This window comes from Triticum dicoccoides, chromosome 2A (genome assembly GCF_002162155.2).
Source record: "Triticum dicoccoides isolate Atlit2015 ecotype Zavitan chromosome 2A, WEW_v2.0, whole genome shotgun sequence".
NCBI lineage: Eukaryota > Viridiplantae > Streptophyta > Magnoliopsida > Poales > Poaceae > Triticum > Triticum dicoccoides.
Window position 1 is genome coordinate 546,477,797 of NC_041382.1, and position 17,832 is coordinate 546,495,628.

A 17,832-nucleotide genomic window follows, 5' to 3' on the forward strand; every position below is an offset into this window, starting at 1 on the left:
GCAGAAGTTTCTCACAAAAAAGGAAAACAAGCGCAAAAGAAAATGAATAAATGATGCACAAGAGAAAGAGACCTTTTCTCTAAAAAAACGATGCAAGGGGAAAGAAAGTGGATAGCAGCTGGCTGCTTCGTGTGTTTCTCCTCAAAAAAGATTTTGTCAGATTTTGGCCCCGTCAAACCCGACGTATTCTCGCTCATATAGGTTACCATCATGCCAGCAGTGAACGCAGCCGGCCAAAGACGCAACAATGCAACACCTACCAAGGAACCAAACAATTCCCTAAGAAGTGAAATGTATATACAAGAATTTACAGCACAACTGAAGACCGTGCCTCAAGTTTCGGCACATGCATCATCTCAAATCCTAAAACACAACAACTATACACACTCCCACTACCCAAAGGGTAAAAAAAAAAACTACTACGTATACTACACACAGTCACAGAAGCTCCTAGTAGACTTGAAACAGGAGAGGCACAGACAAAAACGGCGTGCGATAGATGCCTATACTTACTGAAGAGAAAAAGAAGCAAAAGACGACGGACGGCATTATCTACACTTCGAGGCGTGTGATCTCGAAGGAGACCGACGGTGCCGACGCCGACGACCCGAACGAGCCTTCCCGCTCCACCGCGTACGCCACCAGCAGCTTCACCACATGCCTGTACCGCCGCCGGTACGTCGGGAACTTGGACATGCTCCTCACTATCCCCACCATCCTGCCAGCAGATCAACAACAAACTGACATGTCAAATACTAAAATTCCATAGCAGAAACAAGCAGTTGCTGCAGGGGACAGCGCACCTTCTACTGATCGCCTGGATCTGCGCGGTCCTGACAGGATCTCGGGGCGTCTCGGCGCCATTGTCCCACGCATCCGCACCGGCGGTGGCAGAACCACCGCCGACGAAAAGCGTCGACTTCTCCAGGAACCTCACCTCCTGCTCGGTCATCTTGAGCACCTGTATCTGGTCCTTGAGCACCAGCACGGGGTGGAAGAACCAGTCCAGCAGCAGGTCCTGCGGCCGGTTCTGCTGGTCCACCTCCACGCCGTTGCCCAGCAGCAGCCCCGCGGAGCCGGCCTTGATCGACTGCAGGACGGTGCACAGCATGTCGTAGGAAGGCAGCCCCAGGTTTATCGTCTCGTTGCCGCCGTCTTTCGTTCTCAGCCACTCGGTCAGGTCCACGCTGGTTATGACATTCAGGTTCAGCAGGTCCCTGCCCCTCTGCTCGCACGACTTCATAACGTTTTCCCATATCTGCAGATCAAGGAGAATGAATGATTAGGGATTCAGGCAGGACTTGACATTCAAGATGAAACACCATGTACACTGCGGTGTAGAATTTTTTTTGGTGGCACCTTCTATTTGTTCAAAAATATATGCATGGTGCAAAATCTGGTATTGTAGGTGAAATCCACTTACCTCACATCTAAAGCAGAGGTAAACCTAGTACATCTACTTATTTATGTTTTCTCCTTCGCATCTGCATCTCTCATGGCATTTGAGCCAAATTTTTGTACAGACTCATCTATGAACGGAGGGAGTATATACATGGCATGTGTTATCCACGTTGGAATCTCTAAAAAGACTTATATTTAGGAACGGAGGGAGTATATACATGGTGCAGAATCTGGTATTGTAGGTGAAATCCACTACCTCTCACTTAAAGCAGAGCTAAACCTAGTACATCCGCGTATTTACGTTTTCTGCTTCGCATATGCATCTCATGGCATTTGAGTACAAAATTTGTACAGACTCAACTATGATCTGGTACCTATTGTATTTTCAAATAACGTTAAAAGAAGCTTCTAGTTTGCTCTGAGAAGATAGAAATTCCAGCATTGATCAGAGAGGAAGGTGTAAAAGAACAACAGTTATTTGGGTTGGTACACATTACACACAAACTGCAATGGATATGCTTATGTTAGCGTTATACCTTTTTTTTGGGGAAAGGGGGCTGACAAGCTTTCATATCCTTGAATCAAAGTCTATATTCTAGTTGTGGCCACTGGCGAGGTCAGTAGCTACCATACAATTCTGTAAGTTCAATAGGCCGGCATCCATCGCTTCTTTTCAATGATAGATTCAGCAGTTATGCTGTTCAACTATTCGTTCTGTTAGGTCTTCCTTGCATTTACAACATTTCCTCAATTAGAACTAGCTCGCCTAATGTAAGAGACCATGGACCCCAACAACTAACATATGCTTAACATTCCCTTGTTTGACGGTACCATTTCATTTGTGGTATTATTACTTCAGTCGGGACTAGCTCACACCTAATCTACGAGAGCATGGATGAGAGAATGAAAATGTATAGCCATGCATCAAAGAGGAAGCATGGATTGAAAAGTGTATCCATTGCCTTTTCTTTCCAGACATGTGAACAACATTGATGTTACTGAAACAATGAATGCACTTATTGCCAAGTTTGAGTATCTTCCAGAAATTTTGCTCAAAGAGGGAGCTGCATATAGTGACGCTTCTTGGTGTTTTTGGTGAAATAAGACGGGCGTTGGTTGGTAAGAATTAAACATGGGTGACAAACGGACCTGGACCATTTTGACCTCTTGTATCGCCTCTCTGACGGACCTCGCCGGAACCAAAGTGGGAACCAGCATTGCCGGAGCTTCACTGGATGAACTAGGGTGCTCACCTCCCCTGACAGAAACATTTGGCCGGACCGAGAACTCGGCGGAATCGGGCAATTTCCTCTTCCGGTAGGAAGGCCTGGTGGAAAACAAACTTGAACCATGAGAAATGAATAAAGCAGCACACAACAAAGTAGAAGCTACAACCTACAATACAACCCAAAGTGTTCAAAAACAGCAGTAGAGAACACTTTACTTTGGAAGAACAGTCCCTTCGCGAAGGTAAAGCCAGTCGTTGGTGTACTCGTCAAACTCGGCGACCATGGTCACCACGTACGAAGCCCCCCGCCGGAAGGACTTCTCCTGCGACGACGAACAAACTTGACCACATCAGGCAATCTCTTTCGCGCGCAGCATGGAATCGGACGCGTGGGAGACGGGCAAGAAATGGCACGGCACGGTGGCAGTGGCAAAGAAAGAGACCTGGTAGACGATGACCGCTCCGTAGAGACCTACGAAAATGCTGGAGACGACGGCCAGCAGGACGCTCCCAACCACCACCAGGGGCCAGAAAAGGATGGCGAGGCCGGCGATGGGCACGCAGACCGGCTCCAGGAAGGGGCCTTCGCGGCTGATGAGGTCGTGCAGCAGCCTCTGCCAGCCCTTGAAGAGCATGTAGGGGCTCTTGATCAGCGCGATCACCGTGTAGAGCGGTATGTCCACGATCAACCCCAGGAGGCCGACGAGTATGCACGACGGCACGTCCAGCAGCCTGCACAAACACCACAGCACATTTTCTTTTCAGGGTGATTTTTGGCGTGCACAGCTAGCTAGTTCACCATCGCTTTCATTGTCCAGCTTCAAGCAACTGTAATTATAATGTGATGTGCAGTGATCATGACGGGGCGATCGACCCAGATTTTACAGGCTTTACTATGCTTCATTAAGTCTAGAATGGCAAGCTGCCAGGGCATGTCTTTCTTATGAAAAATGTATCACTATCAGATAGGCACGTCCTTGTCACACAAGATCACAGCATGAAACAAAATTTCTTGTCACACAAGATGATACCATGGGACAAAATCAGCTTCAGACAGGTCATCCAGTGCTAATATAACAATAAATACCATCTTATAGTATTATCTAACACGATAATATCAACAGCTTCAGACAAAAATCTTGAATAGCTTTAGACAGGTAACCCAGTGCTAATATATCATTATGTGGTCTAACACGATGGTATCAATACCTTATGGAGAGGGGCTCGCGGTCCTGGGCGCACTCGCGGAGCTCCTTGAGGTAAACGGGGTAGGAGTGGAAGCACATGTCCGCGAAGTCCCTCACCACCGTGCAGCTGCCCTTGATCGTCCCCCACGTCCCGTCCTGCCACCGCCGAGAAACCAAAATCAACCGTCGATCTCTCACTCAATTTTCACAGTTAGCAGCGACCGGTCGTCCCTTAGAAGTTTGAGCTTACCACAATGCCATGCACGAACTTCTTGGCCTCGCTCTCCTGCCGGAACGCCTCGAAGGTGGAGATCCACGGCGTGAAGAAGCCGTAGCCCAGCGCCACCAGGGCGCTCCCGAAGATGCCCAGGCCGAGCCAGAGCCCGAACAGCACCGGCAGCGCGATGGCCACCGCTAGCTTCAGGCCCGCGTTGATGCGGTCCGTCCTGGGTTCAGAATGCAGAGCAACGCAACCAACAGCGATCGATCAGTTTGACTATTCTATCTCATTCTCATGTGGCGGATCATCTGATTCGCCACTGAAATTCGAAGAATCGGCAGCCGAATCGGGTCATCGAAACCTCGGCCAAGCCAGAATCAGAAGTTTGCGCCCAGAACTGAACATTCAGCGGAAGGGATCGGAAGCTCGGAACCAACAAAGAATGCTCTGTTTCCAGCACACGAGAAGCAGAATGGGCTTACTTGATGAGCGAGTAGATGGTCCACCAGACGTGCGCCGGGAAGAGCACGAGGATCACGCCCACGTTCCCCAGTATCATCAGCGCCGCCGCCACCGGGCCGACCACCATCGCTGCACACCCATTTCCCCAAGAACGAGAAGAACAGTAAGCCACACCGGCAGAAACAAAGGCGCGACCAATATTCACAGGGAGGAAGAGAATAGGCACATGCCTTTGATTCCGCCGAGCAAGAAGGCGGCGCAGAAGGAGAAGACCACGTAGGCGACGCGCAGCGAGTCGTGCATCGGCCCCATTGGCTCCGCGTACTTGCCCGCCACCCACGCCTTCACCGTGCCCATCGAACGCCCCCGCCGCGCCGCGCCTCCTTCACGTCCAGGCCGCCAAGACCGGCGCAGCCCCCCGCGAGAATCAAGAACAGCCGCGGCTTTCTGCCGCTTTGGCAGGACGGAGGGCACAAAGGGGGGAGAGGACAGAGCAAGATAGATAAAAAAGAAAAGCTCTGGCCCTCGCTTTCGCGGGAATCTGCGACCGGCGCAGGCGGAGCAGAAAACTCAGCTTGCGTGAGAAGCCGTATGGGGAAGAAAAGACGCTTATAAGGGTCCTTGATCCGCCGGCCGGGCGGGTCAAAACGGCGGCTGCGCTCTCCAGGTCCCCGCTCGCCAGCCCGTGAGTTGAGTCGAACCAAATGTTGCGAGGAGAAAGAAGACGCGAGAGAGAGGGAGTGAGGGGAACGCGGAGAAGTTTCGGGGGTTTTGCCTTTCGGATTTATTTATATTTTTTGCGTAGGAGTAAATAAACTGCCGGGACGGAAGGAGTTTTGTCCGTTTGTCTGGATAGTTTCGACTGGCGCGCGCTGTGACGTAGTGCCGACTAACGGCGTTAGTGTGAAGTAGGTCAAAATTGGCGGTCAAGGCGACAAGTTAGTGACCCTGGCCGTGTGGTAAGCGCTGAGGTTTGCTTTTGATTGCTGTCATTTTGGTCATCATCCATCTTTTTTCATAAAGAACATCTCATTCTATTGATAATTTTTTGATACATGGCGATTTTATTATCTCAAATGTAGCATCAAACAGATACAAAGTAATATGAATAACATTCGGTCTTTATATGATTAGGATGCATACAACCAAATTCAAAAGTCTGACAAAAAATCATAAATAAAAATTGATAAATCGGCAAAAGTAGAGTCTCATTGCCTATGTCAAAGGTGGTGGTGGATTGATCCAAAGGTTATGCTGTCATCCATGTTGAAAAAACAAAACCCTTCGTAGACACCTGCTCCAATCGCGTACACACCATTTTGAACAACGATTGGTACTTCGATCTTTGTAGCATACACCACGTACGTAGCAAGTGCATATACAAGAAAATAATAGGCAGAGGAGAAGCGTTTTTTTCATTAAAAAACAAATCATTTCTACATAGTCAAGTCGACCAAACTAAGGCATACGGTTCTCACCCTTATTACCATTTTGAATCTATTTAGAATACCATCCAAACCAAAAACCAAAAATATTGGCAACACTTGTGGACGGATGCACATTTGACGCTATTTGGGTGACTGGCCATGTATAACGTGCAAACTTGCATTGAAAAAAGAGGTGTTTGATTGTCTCGTCATGAGTACAAACTCTTACTCCCTTGCTAGTTGCGTTGTGCAAGGTTGTCTTTGGTTAATAGAACTCCCCTATGAAGATACCACATGAAGTTTTTCACTTCTAATGGAATCTTGGACTTCCAAATTTTCTTGTTATTACTCACTGGTACCTCAAGATTTGTGAGTGCACGGCACATAGAGTCTACACTGATGTAGTAAGTTTTCAGCGAAACACATCTCGGCCTTGTGTCAGGTAAATTGAATCTTGTCGGGATAAAAGATTATGCCATGACACAAGTCGGGGGCCAATCAAATCCCGACTGAACAAAATATTCAGCGGGGATGAACTGAACACTTGCACAATAGTATTATTCTTATCACGAACAATGGTATATAAGGTTGGATATTGTTCTCGGAGACTGGCAGTGCCTAGCCAGATGTCTTTACAACAATGAATCTCCGGGTGTCCTTTATCACGAAAGACCCAAAGCAAAAGAGACGTTTCTTTGCCGCCATTAGGTCAGCACAAAAGTGCGAGTCGCCAGGTTTCAAAAATGCCCTGGACACCGCTTTTTGGCCTAGATACTTGTTCCGCAACATGGTTTGCCAAACACCATCGCCAGTAAGAAATTTGAACAACCATTTACTGAGTAGGGCCTCATTCTTGACATGTAGGTCATGAACAAACCACGCTTCATTTTGCCAACCTGTATGTTTTTTTCTTTTCATCGTCTCTTTGCCAAAAGAATCTGGATCTAAAATTGTCTAGTCTTTGTAGGACCCTTTTTGGAAGTTGGAAGAAAGAAATCATATAGAGAACCATATTTATAAGGACGGAGTAAACCAAAACCGTCCTCCAATTGAGAGCAGTTTGCCTTTCTAAATGCTCAACCGTTTCTCTAGACGCTCCTCTATATGCTTCCACTGCAATGGTGAGGCGCTGATAATGAATCGGTATTCCTAAATATTTAATTGGGCATTGGCCATATGCGCAACCAAATAGGTCAGCATAATCGGACGACGCCTCAACGGATTCTCCAAAGCAGAACAATTCGCTTTTATGAAAGTTTATTTTGAGACGCAACATTCTCAAACGCTGAAAGCAAGGGTTTCAGGTTTTGAGCCTGGTCCAGATCATGTTCCATAAAAAGTATTGTGTCGTCGTCGTATTGCAAAATAGAGAGGCCACCATCCACAAGGTATGGCACTACTCCTGCAATCTGGCCATCCTGCTTGGCGCACTCAATCAGAATAGTCCACATGTCAGCAATAATGTTAAATAACATTAGGGACACTGGGTCACCCTGCCATATGACTATTTTGGTCTGAAAGTAATGACCTACATCATGAAGGAAATATGCCCTAGAGGTAATAATAAAGTTGTTATTTTATATTTCCTTATTGATGATAAATGTTTATTATTAATGCTAGAATTGTATTGATCGGAAACTTAAATACATGTGTGAATACATAAACAAATATCGTGTCCCTAGTGAGCCTCTACTAGACTAGCTACGGGTGAGAAGGTCTCATCGTAGTCAACTCCTTAAACTTGTCGAAAATCTTTCACAACAAGTCGACCTCTCTAGACAGTAGCATTACCATCAGCGTCAGTCTTCTTCTTGAAGATTCATTTATTCTCTATGGCTTGCTGATCATCGAGAAAGTCAACCAAAGTCCACACTTTATTCTCATACATGGATCCCATCTCAGATTTCATGGGTTCAAGCCATTTTGCGGAATCTGGGCTCATCATCGCTTCCTCAAATTTCGTAGGTTCGTCATGCTCAAGTAACATGACCTCGAGAACAGGATTACCGTACCACTCTGGTGCGGGTCGTACTCTGGTTGACCTACGAGGTTCGGTAGTAACTTGATCTGAAGTTTCATGATCTTCATCATTAGCTTCCTCATTAATTGGTGTAGGAATCGCTGGAACTGATTTCTGTGATGAACTACTTTCCAATTCTAGAGAAGGTACAATTACCTCATCAAGTTCTACTTTCCTCCCACTCACTTCTTTCGAGAGAAACTCCTTCTCTAGAAAGGATCCATTCTTAGCAAGGAATATCTTGCCTTCGGATTTGTGATAGAAGGTGTACCCAATAGTCTTCTTTGGGTATCCTATGAAGACATAATTTCTCCGATTTGGGTTCGAGCTTATCAGGTTGAAGCTTTTCCACATAAGCATCGCAGCCTCAAACTTTAAGAAACGACAACTTAGGTTTCTTGCTAAACCACAGTTCATATGGTGTCGTCTCAACGGATTTAGATGGTGCCCTATTTAACATGAATGCAGCCGTCTCTAAAGCATAACCCCAAAACGATAGCGGTAAATCGATAAGAGACATCATAGATCGCACCATATCTAATAAAGTACGGTTACGATGTTCAGACACACCATTACGCTGTGGTGTTCCAGGTGGCGTGAGTTACGAAACTATTCCACATTGTTTAAAATGAAGACCAAACTCATAACTCAAATATTCACCTCCACGATCAGATCGTAGAAACTTTATTTTTTTGTTACGATGATTTTCCACTTCACTCTGAAATTCTTTGAACTTTTCAAATGTTTTAGACTTATGTTTCATTAAGTAGATATACCCCTATCTGCTCAAATCATCTGTGAAGGTCAGAAAATAACGATACCCGCCGCGAGCCTCAACACTCATTGGACCGCATACATCAATATGTATTATTTCCAATAAGTCAGTGGCTCACTCCATTGTTTCGCAGAACGGAGTCTTAGTCATCTTGAGGCATGGTTCACAAGCATCAAGTGATTCATAAGCAAGTGATTCCAAAAGTCCATCAGCATGGAGTTTCTTCATGCGCTTTACACCAATATGACCTAAACGGCAGTGCCACAAATAAGTTGCACTATCATTATTAACTTTGCATTTTTGGCTTCAATATTATGAATATGTGTATCACTACAATCGAGATTCAACAAAAATAGACCACTCATCAAGGGTGCATGACCATAAAAGATATTACTCATATAAATAGAACAACCATTATTCTCTGATTTAAATGAATAACTGTCTCACATCAAACAGATCCATATATAATGTTCATGCTCAACGCTGGCACCAAATAACAATTATTCAGGTCTAAAACTAATCCCGGCGATAGATGTAGAGGTAGCGTGCCGACGGCGATCACATCAACTTTGGAACCATTTCCCACGCGCATCGTCACCTCGTCCTTAGCCAATCTTTGTTTAATCCGTAGCTGTTGTTTCGAGTTGCAAATATGAGCAACAGAACGAGTATCAAATACCCAGGCGCTACTACGAGCATTAGTAAGGTACACATCAATAACATGTATATCAAATGTACCTTTCACTATTCCATCCTTCTTATCCGCCAAATACTTGGGGCAGTTCCGCTTCCAGTGACTAGCTCCTTTGCAGTAGAAGCACTCAGTTTCAGGCTTAGATCCAGACTTGGACTTCTTCTCTTGAGCAGCAACTTGCTTGTTGTTCTTCTTGAAGTTCCCCTTATTACCTTTGTCCTTTTTCTTGAAACTTGTGGTCTTGTTAACCATCAACACTTGATGCTCTTTCTTGATTTCTACCTCCGCAACCTTTAGCGTCGCGAAGAGCTCAGGAATTGTCGTTTCTATCCCTTGCATATTATAGTTCATCATGAAGCCTTTATAGCTTGGTGGAAGTGATTAAAGAACTCTGTCAATGACACTATCTTCAGGAAGATTAACTCCCAACTGAGTCAAGTGGTTATGATACCCAGAGATTTTGAGTATATGTTCACTGATATAACTATTCTCCTCCATCTTGCAGCTATAGAACTTGTTCGAGACTTCATATCTCTCAACTTGGGCATTTGCTTGAAATATTAATTTCAACTCCTGGAACATCTCATATGCTCCATGACATTGAAAACGTCTTTGAAGTCCCGATTCTAAGCCGTAAAGCATGGCAAAGTGAACTATCGAGTAGTCATCGGCTTTATTCTTCCAGACGTTGATAACGTCCGGAGTTGCTCCTGCAGCGGGTCTTGCACCTAGCGATGCTTTCAGGACGTAATTCTTTTGTGCAGCAATGAGGATAATCCTCAAGTTACGGACCCAGCCCGTGTAGTTTCTACCATCATCTTTCAACTTAGCTTTCTCTAGGAACGCATTAAAATTGAAGGGAACGGTAGCACGGGCCATTGATCTACAACAACATAGATATGCAAAAACTATCAAGACTAAGTTCATGATAAATTAAAGTTCAATTAATCATATTACTTAAGAACACCCACTTAGATAGACATCCCTCTAGTCATCTAAATGATCACGTGATCCATATCAACTAAACCATGTACGATCATCACGTGAGATGGAGTAGTTTTCAATGGTGAACATCACTATGTTGATCATATCTACTATATGATTCACGTTTGACCTTTTGGTCTCAGTGTTTTGAGGCCATATCTGCATATGTTAGGCTCCTCAAGTTTAACCCGAGTATTCTGCACGTGCAAAATTGGCTTGCACCCGTTGTATGTGAACCTAGAGCTTATCACACCCGATCATCACGTGGTGTCTCGGCACGACGAACTGTAGCAACGGTGCATACTCAGGGAGAGCACCTGTACCTTGAAATTTAGTGAGGGATCATCTTATAATGCTACCGATGTACTAAGCAAAATAAGATGCATAAGGGATAAACATCACATGCAATCAAAAATATGTGACACGATATGGCCATCATCATCTTGTGCCTTTGATCTCCATATCCAAAGCACCGTCATGATCTCCATCGTCACCGGCTTGACACCTTGATCTCCATCGTAGCATCGTTGTCGTCTCACCAACTATTTCTTCTATGACTATCGCTACCGCTTAGTGATAAAGTATAGCAATTACATGGCGATTGCATTTCATACAATAAAGCGACAATCATAAGTGTCGTGGAATTGTCACGGCAGATGTCCTAGTGTAAGGACTTAGTCGCGAGGCCAACGCATCTATGTGGTAGCTTGAAGGGGTTGAGCGGAATCCAGAGACGCAACATACAAGACGAGGATTTAGACAGCTTCGGGCCCCGGGAAACATCATCCGGTAATAACCCTACGTGCTGTTTGTGGCTAGGTCTCATTATGATCATGAGGGAGTCGCCGGAAGCCGGCTCTCCTCTTTGTGTCTAGCCCTAGATATTATTTCTTATTGCTTGTCCCTCTTTGGGGAGCCCTGCCCCTCCTTATATAAGTTAGAGGGGCGGGTTACATGTGGAGTCCTAGTAGGACTAGGATTAGTCTATCTTCTCTTACAAGTTGATTACAAGTCTGGGTCTTGCTTCCTCGTAAAGGAGATATTCCTCACGCCTTTCCTCTTAAGCCAGCCTACCATAACGTAGCCGGCCTCCTGGGCCTTGAGCCTCTTGGGCCCCCGGGTCTTGTCGCTCCTTTGATCCGCTTGCCAGGTCACCCATAAGTCGCCAGGCTCGGGCGGGTCACTTAGTGAGTCATCCAGTCAGGGCGGGTCATTAGTGAGTCGCCAAGTCCGGCCGGGTTATACATCTGGCCGGATCATACCGCGGGGTATATCCCCGACATTAGCCCCCAAGTTTAATTTGGATTTATCCATGTTAAACTGATCTGCAACATAAACACAAGAACAAATTGACAGGTTGCACTCCGGGTTAAATATTCTTGTAAGCCGGCACTTGATCATCCTTAAGTCCTTGTCATCTCCTTCTTCTGGAAAATCCGGGTCAATGGACCAACTTCGTAGTCAATTTGCTTGTAGAAGAAATATTGTAAATAAAGCATCCATTTGAGTCGGCCTTCAATGCTCTGACTTGACAAAAATATTGGTCTTCAAATATTCAACTTATATTCAGCCGACTTGAGATATAAAACTTGTCGGTTTATGATTACCAAAATTGCCGGGTTATAAATAGATGATGCCGAGTCATAATTGTCGCCGATGCCGGTTTATGATTTTTGCAGACACCGGTCAATCCCATTTACTCAAACTGAAAATTTGAAGATATTTCTCCCTTATATCCATAATACCTGTAGGCCCCAAGGGCCGGTTTAATCAGCATGAATAAGTCGGGACTTATCACCATGGCTTTAAATGAAATCCAGTTATGTAGCCCCCATGAGTCGGCTATAGTCATAGTAGTGTAGCCGGGTCATCCTAGAATTGTCTTAAGCAAAGAGCAATATGCATTAGCACCCAAGTGTCAGGTCATTATGTAATAATGAGCAGGGACTTTGTAAATATGATGATGTAAATTTGAGCAGTAACGTGTAGCCCCCAAGGGCCGGCTTAGTAAGATAATACTAAGCTGGGACTTTTCATTGAAAATAATATCATATGATGTAACCCCCATCCTGGGGCTTGAACCCACGTCCACAAGGTTAAGAGCTTTATGTTTTACCAACTGAGCAGTGGATCCTTCAATATATAATGGAATAAGGCTTGTGTATCTTGAATTTTAACAAGAGCAATTGGTAGCCCCCAAGGGCCGGCTCATTACAATGGGATGAGTCGGGTCTTCAATAAGGCCAATAAAAATGACTTTGCATTAGCCCCCAAGTGTCATGGTGCATGCTTGCAGTGACATGAGACTTGCATATTTGATGTAACCTCAACTTGAATAATGTAGCCCCCAAATGTCGGGTCGTAAGCCTGCAGCGACTCGGGACTATTTCCTCCATTGTAAAATAAATCATGCCCATTGATAAAGATAATAGCTGTGGCGCTAAAGCGACTTTGAAAACCTCAATCATAATACTGGTTATTGATAATCATAATAGAAATCCATCCATGTTGGCTATTCAAAATTTGAATAATATAATCCGGTATGAAAACCTCAATCATTCAATATCATCATTGAAAATCCAGCCGTGTTGGCTATTTAAATAATTCAAATACCTTATCTGTTGACAAGTAAATCCGGAGTTTAAATACCCGGCGGCTCTTGGCTGATGGAGATTCAATACGCCTTCATTGTAAACCGGAATTTTCATGACCCGGCGGCTTATAGCCTTTTGAGAAAAATCCAGAACGGATAATCATTTTGAAGCATCAACTTTGGTAATGAGCTTGAACTTAATCATTTACATGTCATATTTCTGCAAATCCTGCAGAGAGTTTAAACAACATATGCCCTGGCGACTTAGCGTCAAAACCAGGGCAGGTCATAATATCTCACATATAACTACTGTGATATTGAATTTGTACTGCCGGCTTACATAACCTATGCAGTAAGGGTGATAACCCAATCCTTAGAAGCCAATGCTTCCACATAGATGATGATTGTCATAAACTGGCGACTTATAGTCAAAAGTCAAGCCGGGTTAAGCATAAAACACTTATATATATTTGAGATATAATCCCAAAAAGGTCTCAAGTTAAGTAATTGTGGCTGCAATAAACTTTACCAGAGACAGAATAAAACTTTTTGAGGCTTCTGATTCGGATACGATCAGTAAACCATTCCAAAGGGGTTAAGCTAAGATTCGAATACGATCATATAGCCCCCAGTGGCTTTGGCGATGCCGATCAAGAGGGTATCGACAGCTATGTTCTCTTTGGTTCGAATACGATCTATGTTTGAACATGAAGCCCCCAAATGACCTTAAGAGTTGTTTAACGACGCTGATTCGAATACGATCCACGTCGATCCCCAAAAGGGTTGAGCTATGATTCGGATACAATCAAGAAGCCCCCAAGTAGGTTCGGCAGTTTGCCAATCAAAAGGGTATCAACAGCTATGTTCTCTTTGGTTCGAATACGACCTATGTTTGAACAGGAAGCCCCCAAGTGACCATATAAATTTTGGCATTGCGCCGATCAAGAGGGTATTGATAGCTATGCTCGATGAGCAGGAAGCCCCCAAGTGATCATAATAAGATAAGCCGTAAGGCAGGATATCCAAGTTTGAACCGCGCATCATGGCAGCAAGTTCTTTTGGCAACCTTTAATTTTTCTGAGAACTCGAACTTGCGAGAGATTTAAATCTTTTTGAATCCGAAACTTTAAACCGGATTTGAGAGCTTCAAGCTTTGTGGGAAACAGGTTTACCTTGAACCGGATTTTGAACCGGAATCCTTTCTTTTAAGCCGGAAATTTCCTGACGGCCTTTAAATATTTGTCAAAAGGACAGTAGCCTCCGGGCCGGGCTATTTTTTCTTCCAATCACCCGGAGTTCTTGAATTCATTGAAACCGGCTAATTTTGTCGAGCCATACCATTGTAGCCCCCGAGTCTCAAGATGACTCGAAGAGTTGGCTTAAGATTCTCCATATTTGACCATAGCAGAAGGTGTATATCATTAGCGTTGATAACGCGATGTGAATCCACAGAAGGTTGAGGTGACTGCGGCGGGTTATAAATGATCCCGTATGAGCCGTGTCAGCAACTCGGCCAATGGTTCCTTTCAACTGGTTGTTTGAAGTTTAACCAAACTGTAGTGGCGGCGATTTGTGCGCCTGCCCATTGAGCCATTCAGTGCAGACGGCGGTTGATAATATATGATAATTTGTCTCCAATTTGTTGGAAGAGAAAAACGGGCTTCCCAAGCAGTGACTTGCTCATACTCAATAAACAGCTCATGCAGACAGATGTGGCCCGATGTGTTGATGTAGACCAGGCCACAAGAGGCGGACGGTAAAGACGACCGCAACATCTGCGGCGGCACAAACAGATGAACCGGTCGTGGCGTTATAAGCCGGTGCAGACGGGCAAGTTGTCCTCCTTGTTGTAAGCCAGCGTGGTCGCAAGAGACGGCCACGGAATTGTAAGCCGGTGCGAGAGTCCGTTGAGTAAGACGACCACTTGTGCCAAAAGATGCTGGCGTTCCTCCATCTCCGCGGTATAATATCACCTTTTGTCATAAATAATTGCCATGCATAAACAATATTGCAGACCAAGACAAAGATAAACCGCTCTTTGATAAAAATAATATGGGCTAATAAAATATATTTTAAATGGATATCACCTGATGTGTTAGGTCGGAAATAATCCGCCATGAAGTTGATGATCACTAGGTGAAGTTAAAATTACTTATGGGTGAGTTGACCGCAGCATTTGTAAGCCGGTGCCGACGGGCGAGTTAATTGCAGGCACGGTAAGCCGCGCGGGCGGTGAATCAATCGCGGATGTGGTCTCAGCGAGTTGATGTAGATTGAGCTGCACGGGTGACGGTTTGCGCGCACGCGTTTAACAGCAAGCGGGCGCGGAGGCCCGTGCATGATGATGCTAACACATATTTCATAGACATAGCATGACACCATCTTTATAATAAATCATTGTCCCTGCGTACAGACAAATACGTAAAGTACAGTAATTCTTTTAAAAGAATTTAATATGTACTAAAAATAGACCGGACTAATATCACCTGATTATCTGGATGATAGATTATGCCCTTTGGACAGATGATCCATATGCAGACTAAATACTGGTTACGATGGACCAGTATAACCTCACATTATTTAAAATGGCAACCTGTGGTAGTACTTTTCACGTGAGATGTTTTGGAAAATCAATGGTTGTTGGGGCCGTGCCACTGCCACTCTCTTGCCGCTCCAGAGGCGTCGGCGTCTTTCGCAGAGCCGAGGTGCTCGAAGGCCGCACAAAACCGGAGGACTTGCGCGTGCAGAGGCTTGCAGAAAAAATGACTCGCCACGGGTCTGGAGCGGCGGAGAGCCGACCAGGGCGGCTCGAGACGAGGCCGGGCGTGGCTCGGCGTTGACCCGTCGTAGAGGAGGCGGCTCGACAGTAGTTTGAACGCCGCGGGCGACTCGTCAATGGAGCAGAATCCGGGAAGAGGCCGATGCGGCGAGCCGGCGACTCGTCGATGCGAGCAGGGCATGGCGGCCTGTGAACCAAGGCAGGTCAGGGCACAGCTGTAAAAACGGTGATGGAGCCCAGCGATTCGATGCGGTTCCAGGCAGAAGTGGCGCCTCAGGTTGGAAGCGACGGCGACTTGGAAACACGGCCGTGACGGCTCGTCGAAGCGAGGCAGGCAAAGTGCGGTAAAAAGCAGTCAGCGGCTGGAGCTGGGCGGCTTAAATCCGCGTCTGCAGGGGCGGGTTGCCACAGCGATGTTGAGGGCGGCGGCTTTACGAGGGCAGCAGTGGCCTATTGGTCTCTGGCCGACTTGGGATGAATCTGAAGAACGGGATAACTCCGGCGCGACAGCTCGGGAAGGCCCCACGCAAGGCAGAGCTGGAAGCCGGCAGAGGGCGGAGAGGCACTGCGAGCCGGCGGCGGCAAGGCGGCCTGTGGCGCGGCTGCAACAGCGGAACCCGCGTCCGTCTCCGCTTCCAAGTCGTGGCTGATTTGATGAGTCCATGTCCGTGTTCCCTTCTGGGTATTAGCTCCCTTTTTTTTCAGCGTTGACTTTTCTTCCATCTGTTTGATTGATATACATGCTTGCTCGTACGTACAGAAGTAATATACTTGCCAATTGATTTGCAGTCTCCGATCGTCATGCCAGGGAATAGCAGCGGTTTCCTTCGAGACTTTACCTTCTTGTGAACAACATCTGACGTGGATACCAAAAAGGAGTAGCAATCTGACCCGGCTACTCCAGTGCATATGCCGCGGGGGATAAAAAAAATCTTGTCGCTCTTGTCGACTTGCAATGGCGACTCACGGCCACGAACAGATCGTAACCCTAATTTTCTCTTGAACCTCGGGCCAATATTAGACTTGACTACTCGCCTTCGAAACAAGTGACAACGTAAATCCTCCCGCGATGGCTTCTCTTCATCCGAAGAAATTGCTAACTTCTCGATCCTTAGGAGAGATCCCTTCAAAAACTCATCATCACCGTGCGCCGGCCCCACGGTGGGCGCCAACTGTCATGGAATTGTCACGGCAGATGTCCTAGTGTAAGGACTTAGTCGCGAGGCCAACGCATCTATGTGGTAGCTTGAAGGGGTTGAGCGGAATCGAGAGACGCAACATACAAGACGAGGATTTAGACAGCTTCGGGCCCCGGGAAACATCATCCGGTAATAACCCTACGTGCTGTTTGTGGCTAGGTCTCATTACGATCATGAGGGAGTGGCCGGAAGCCGGCTCTCCTCTTTGTGTCTAGCCCTAAATATTATTTCTTGTTGCTTGTCCCTCTTTGGGGAGCCCTGCCCTTCCTTATATAAGTTAGAGGGGCGGGTTACATGTGGAGTCCTAGTAGGACTAGGATTAGTCTATCTTCTCTTACAAGTTGATTACAAGTCCGGGTCTTGCTTCCTCGTAAAGGAGATATTCCTCACGCCTTTCCTCTTAAGCCGGCCTACCATAACGTAGCCGGCCTTCTGGGCCTTGAGCCTCTTGGACCCCTGGGTCTTGTCGCTCCTTTGATCCGCTTGCCAGGTCACCCATAAGTCGCCAGGCTCGGGCGGGTCACTTAGTGAGTCGTCCAGTCAGGGCGGGTCATTAGTGAGTCGCAAAGTCTGGCCGGGTTATACATCTGGCCGGGTCATACCGCGGGGTATATCCCCGACAATAAGGCTCCTGCCAGTTGCCGATAACTTTTACAAAACATGATCATCTCATACAACAATTTATATCTCATCACGTCTTGACCATATCACATCACAACATGCCCTATAAAAATAAGTTAGACGTCCTCTACTTTGTTGTTGCAAGTTTTACGTGGCTGCTACGGGCTTCTAACAAGAACCTTTCTTACCTACGCATCAAAACCACAATGATTTTTCGTCAAGTGTGCTATTTTAACCTTCAA

The 17,832-nt window shown here is 45.9% G+C and overlaps 1 protein-coding gene across 1 annotated transcript; it reads right to left on the reverse strand.

Moving 5' to 3' along the window:
* Positions 1-257: 257 nt before the first annotated feature.
* On the reverse strand, positions 258-5,237 carry LOC119355299 (uncharacterized membrane protein At3g27390-like). Its single transcript, XM_037622085.1, has 9 exons — positions 4,729-5,237; positions 4,519-4,627; positions 4,067-4,262; positions 3,839-3,972; positions 3,073-3,361; positions 2,846-2,952; positions 2,551-2,728; positions 804-1,258; positions 258-718 (listed from the first exon to the last, which is right to left on the reverse strand). The coding sequence occupies exons 1-9, from the start codon at positions 4,853-4,855 to the stop codon at positions 553-555; spliced, it is 1,761 nt and encodes a 586-aa protein (XP_037477982.1). The 5' UTR covers positions 4,856-5,237; the 3' UTR covers positions 258-552.
* Positions 5,238-17,832: the final 12,595 nt, after the last annotated feature.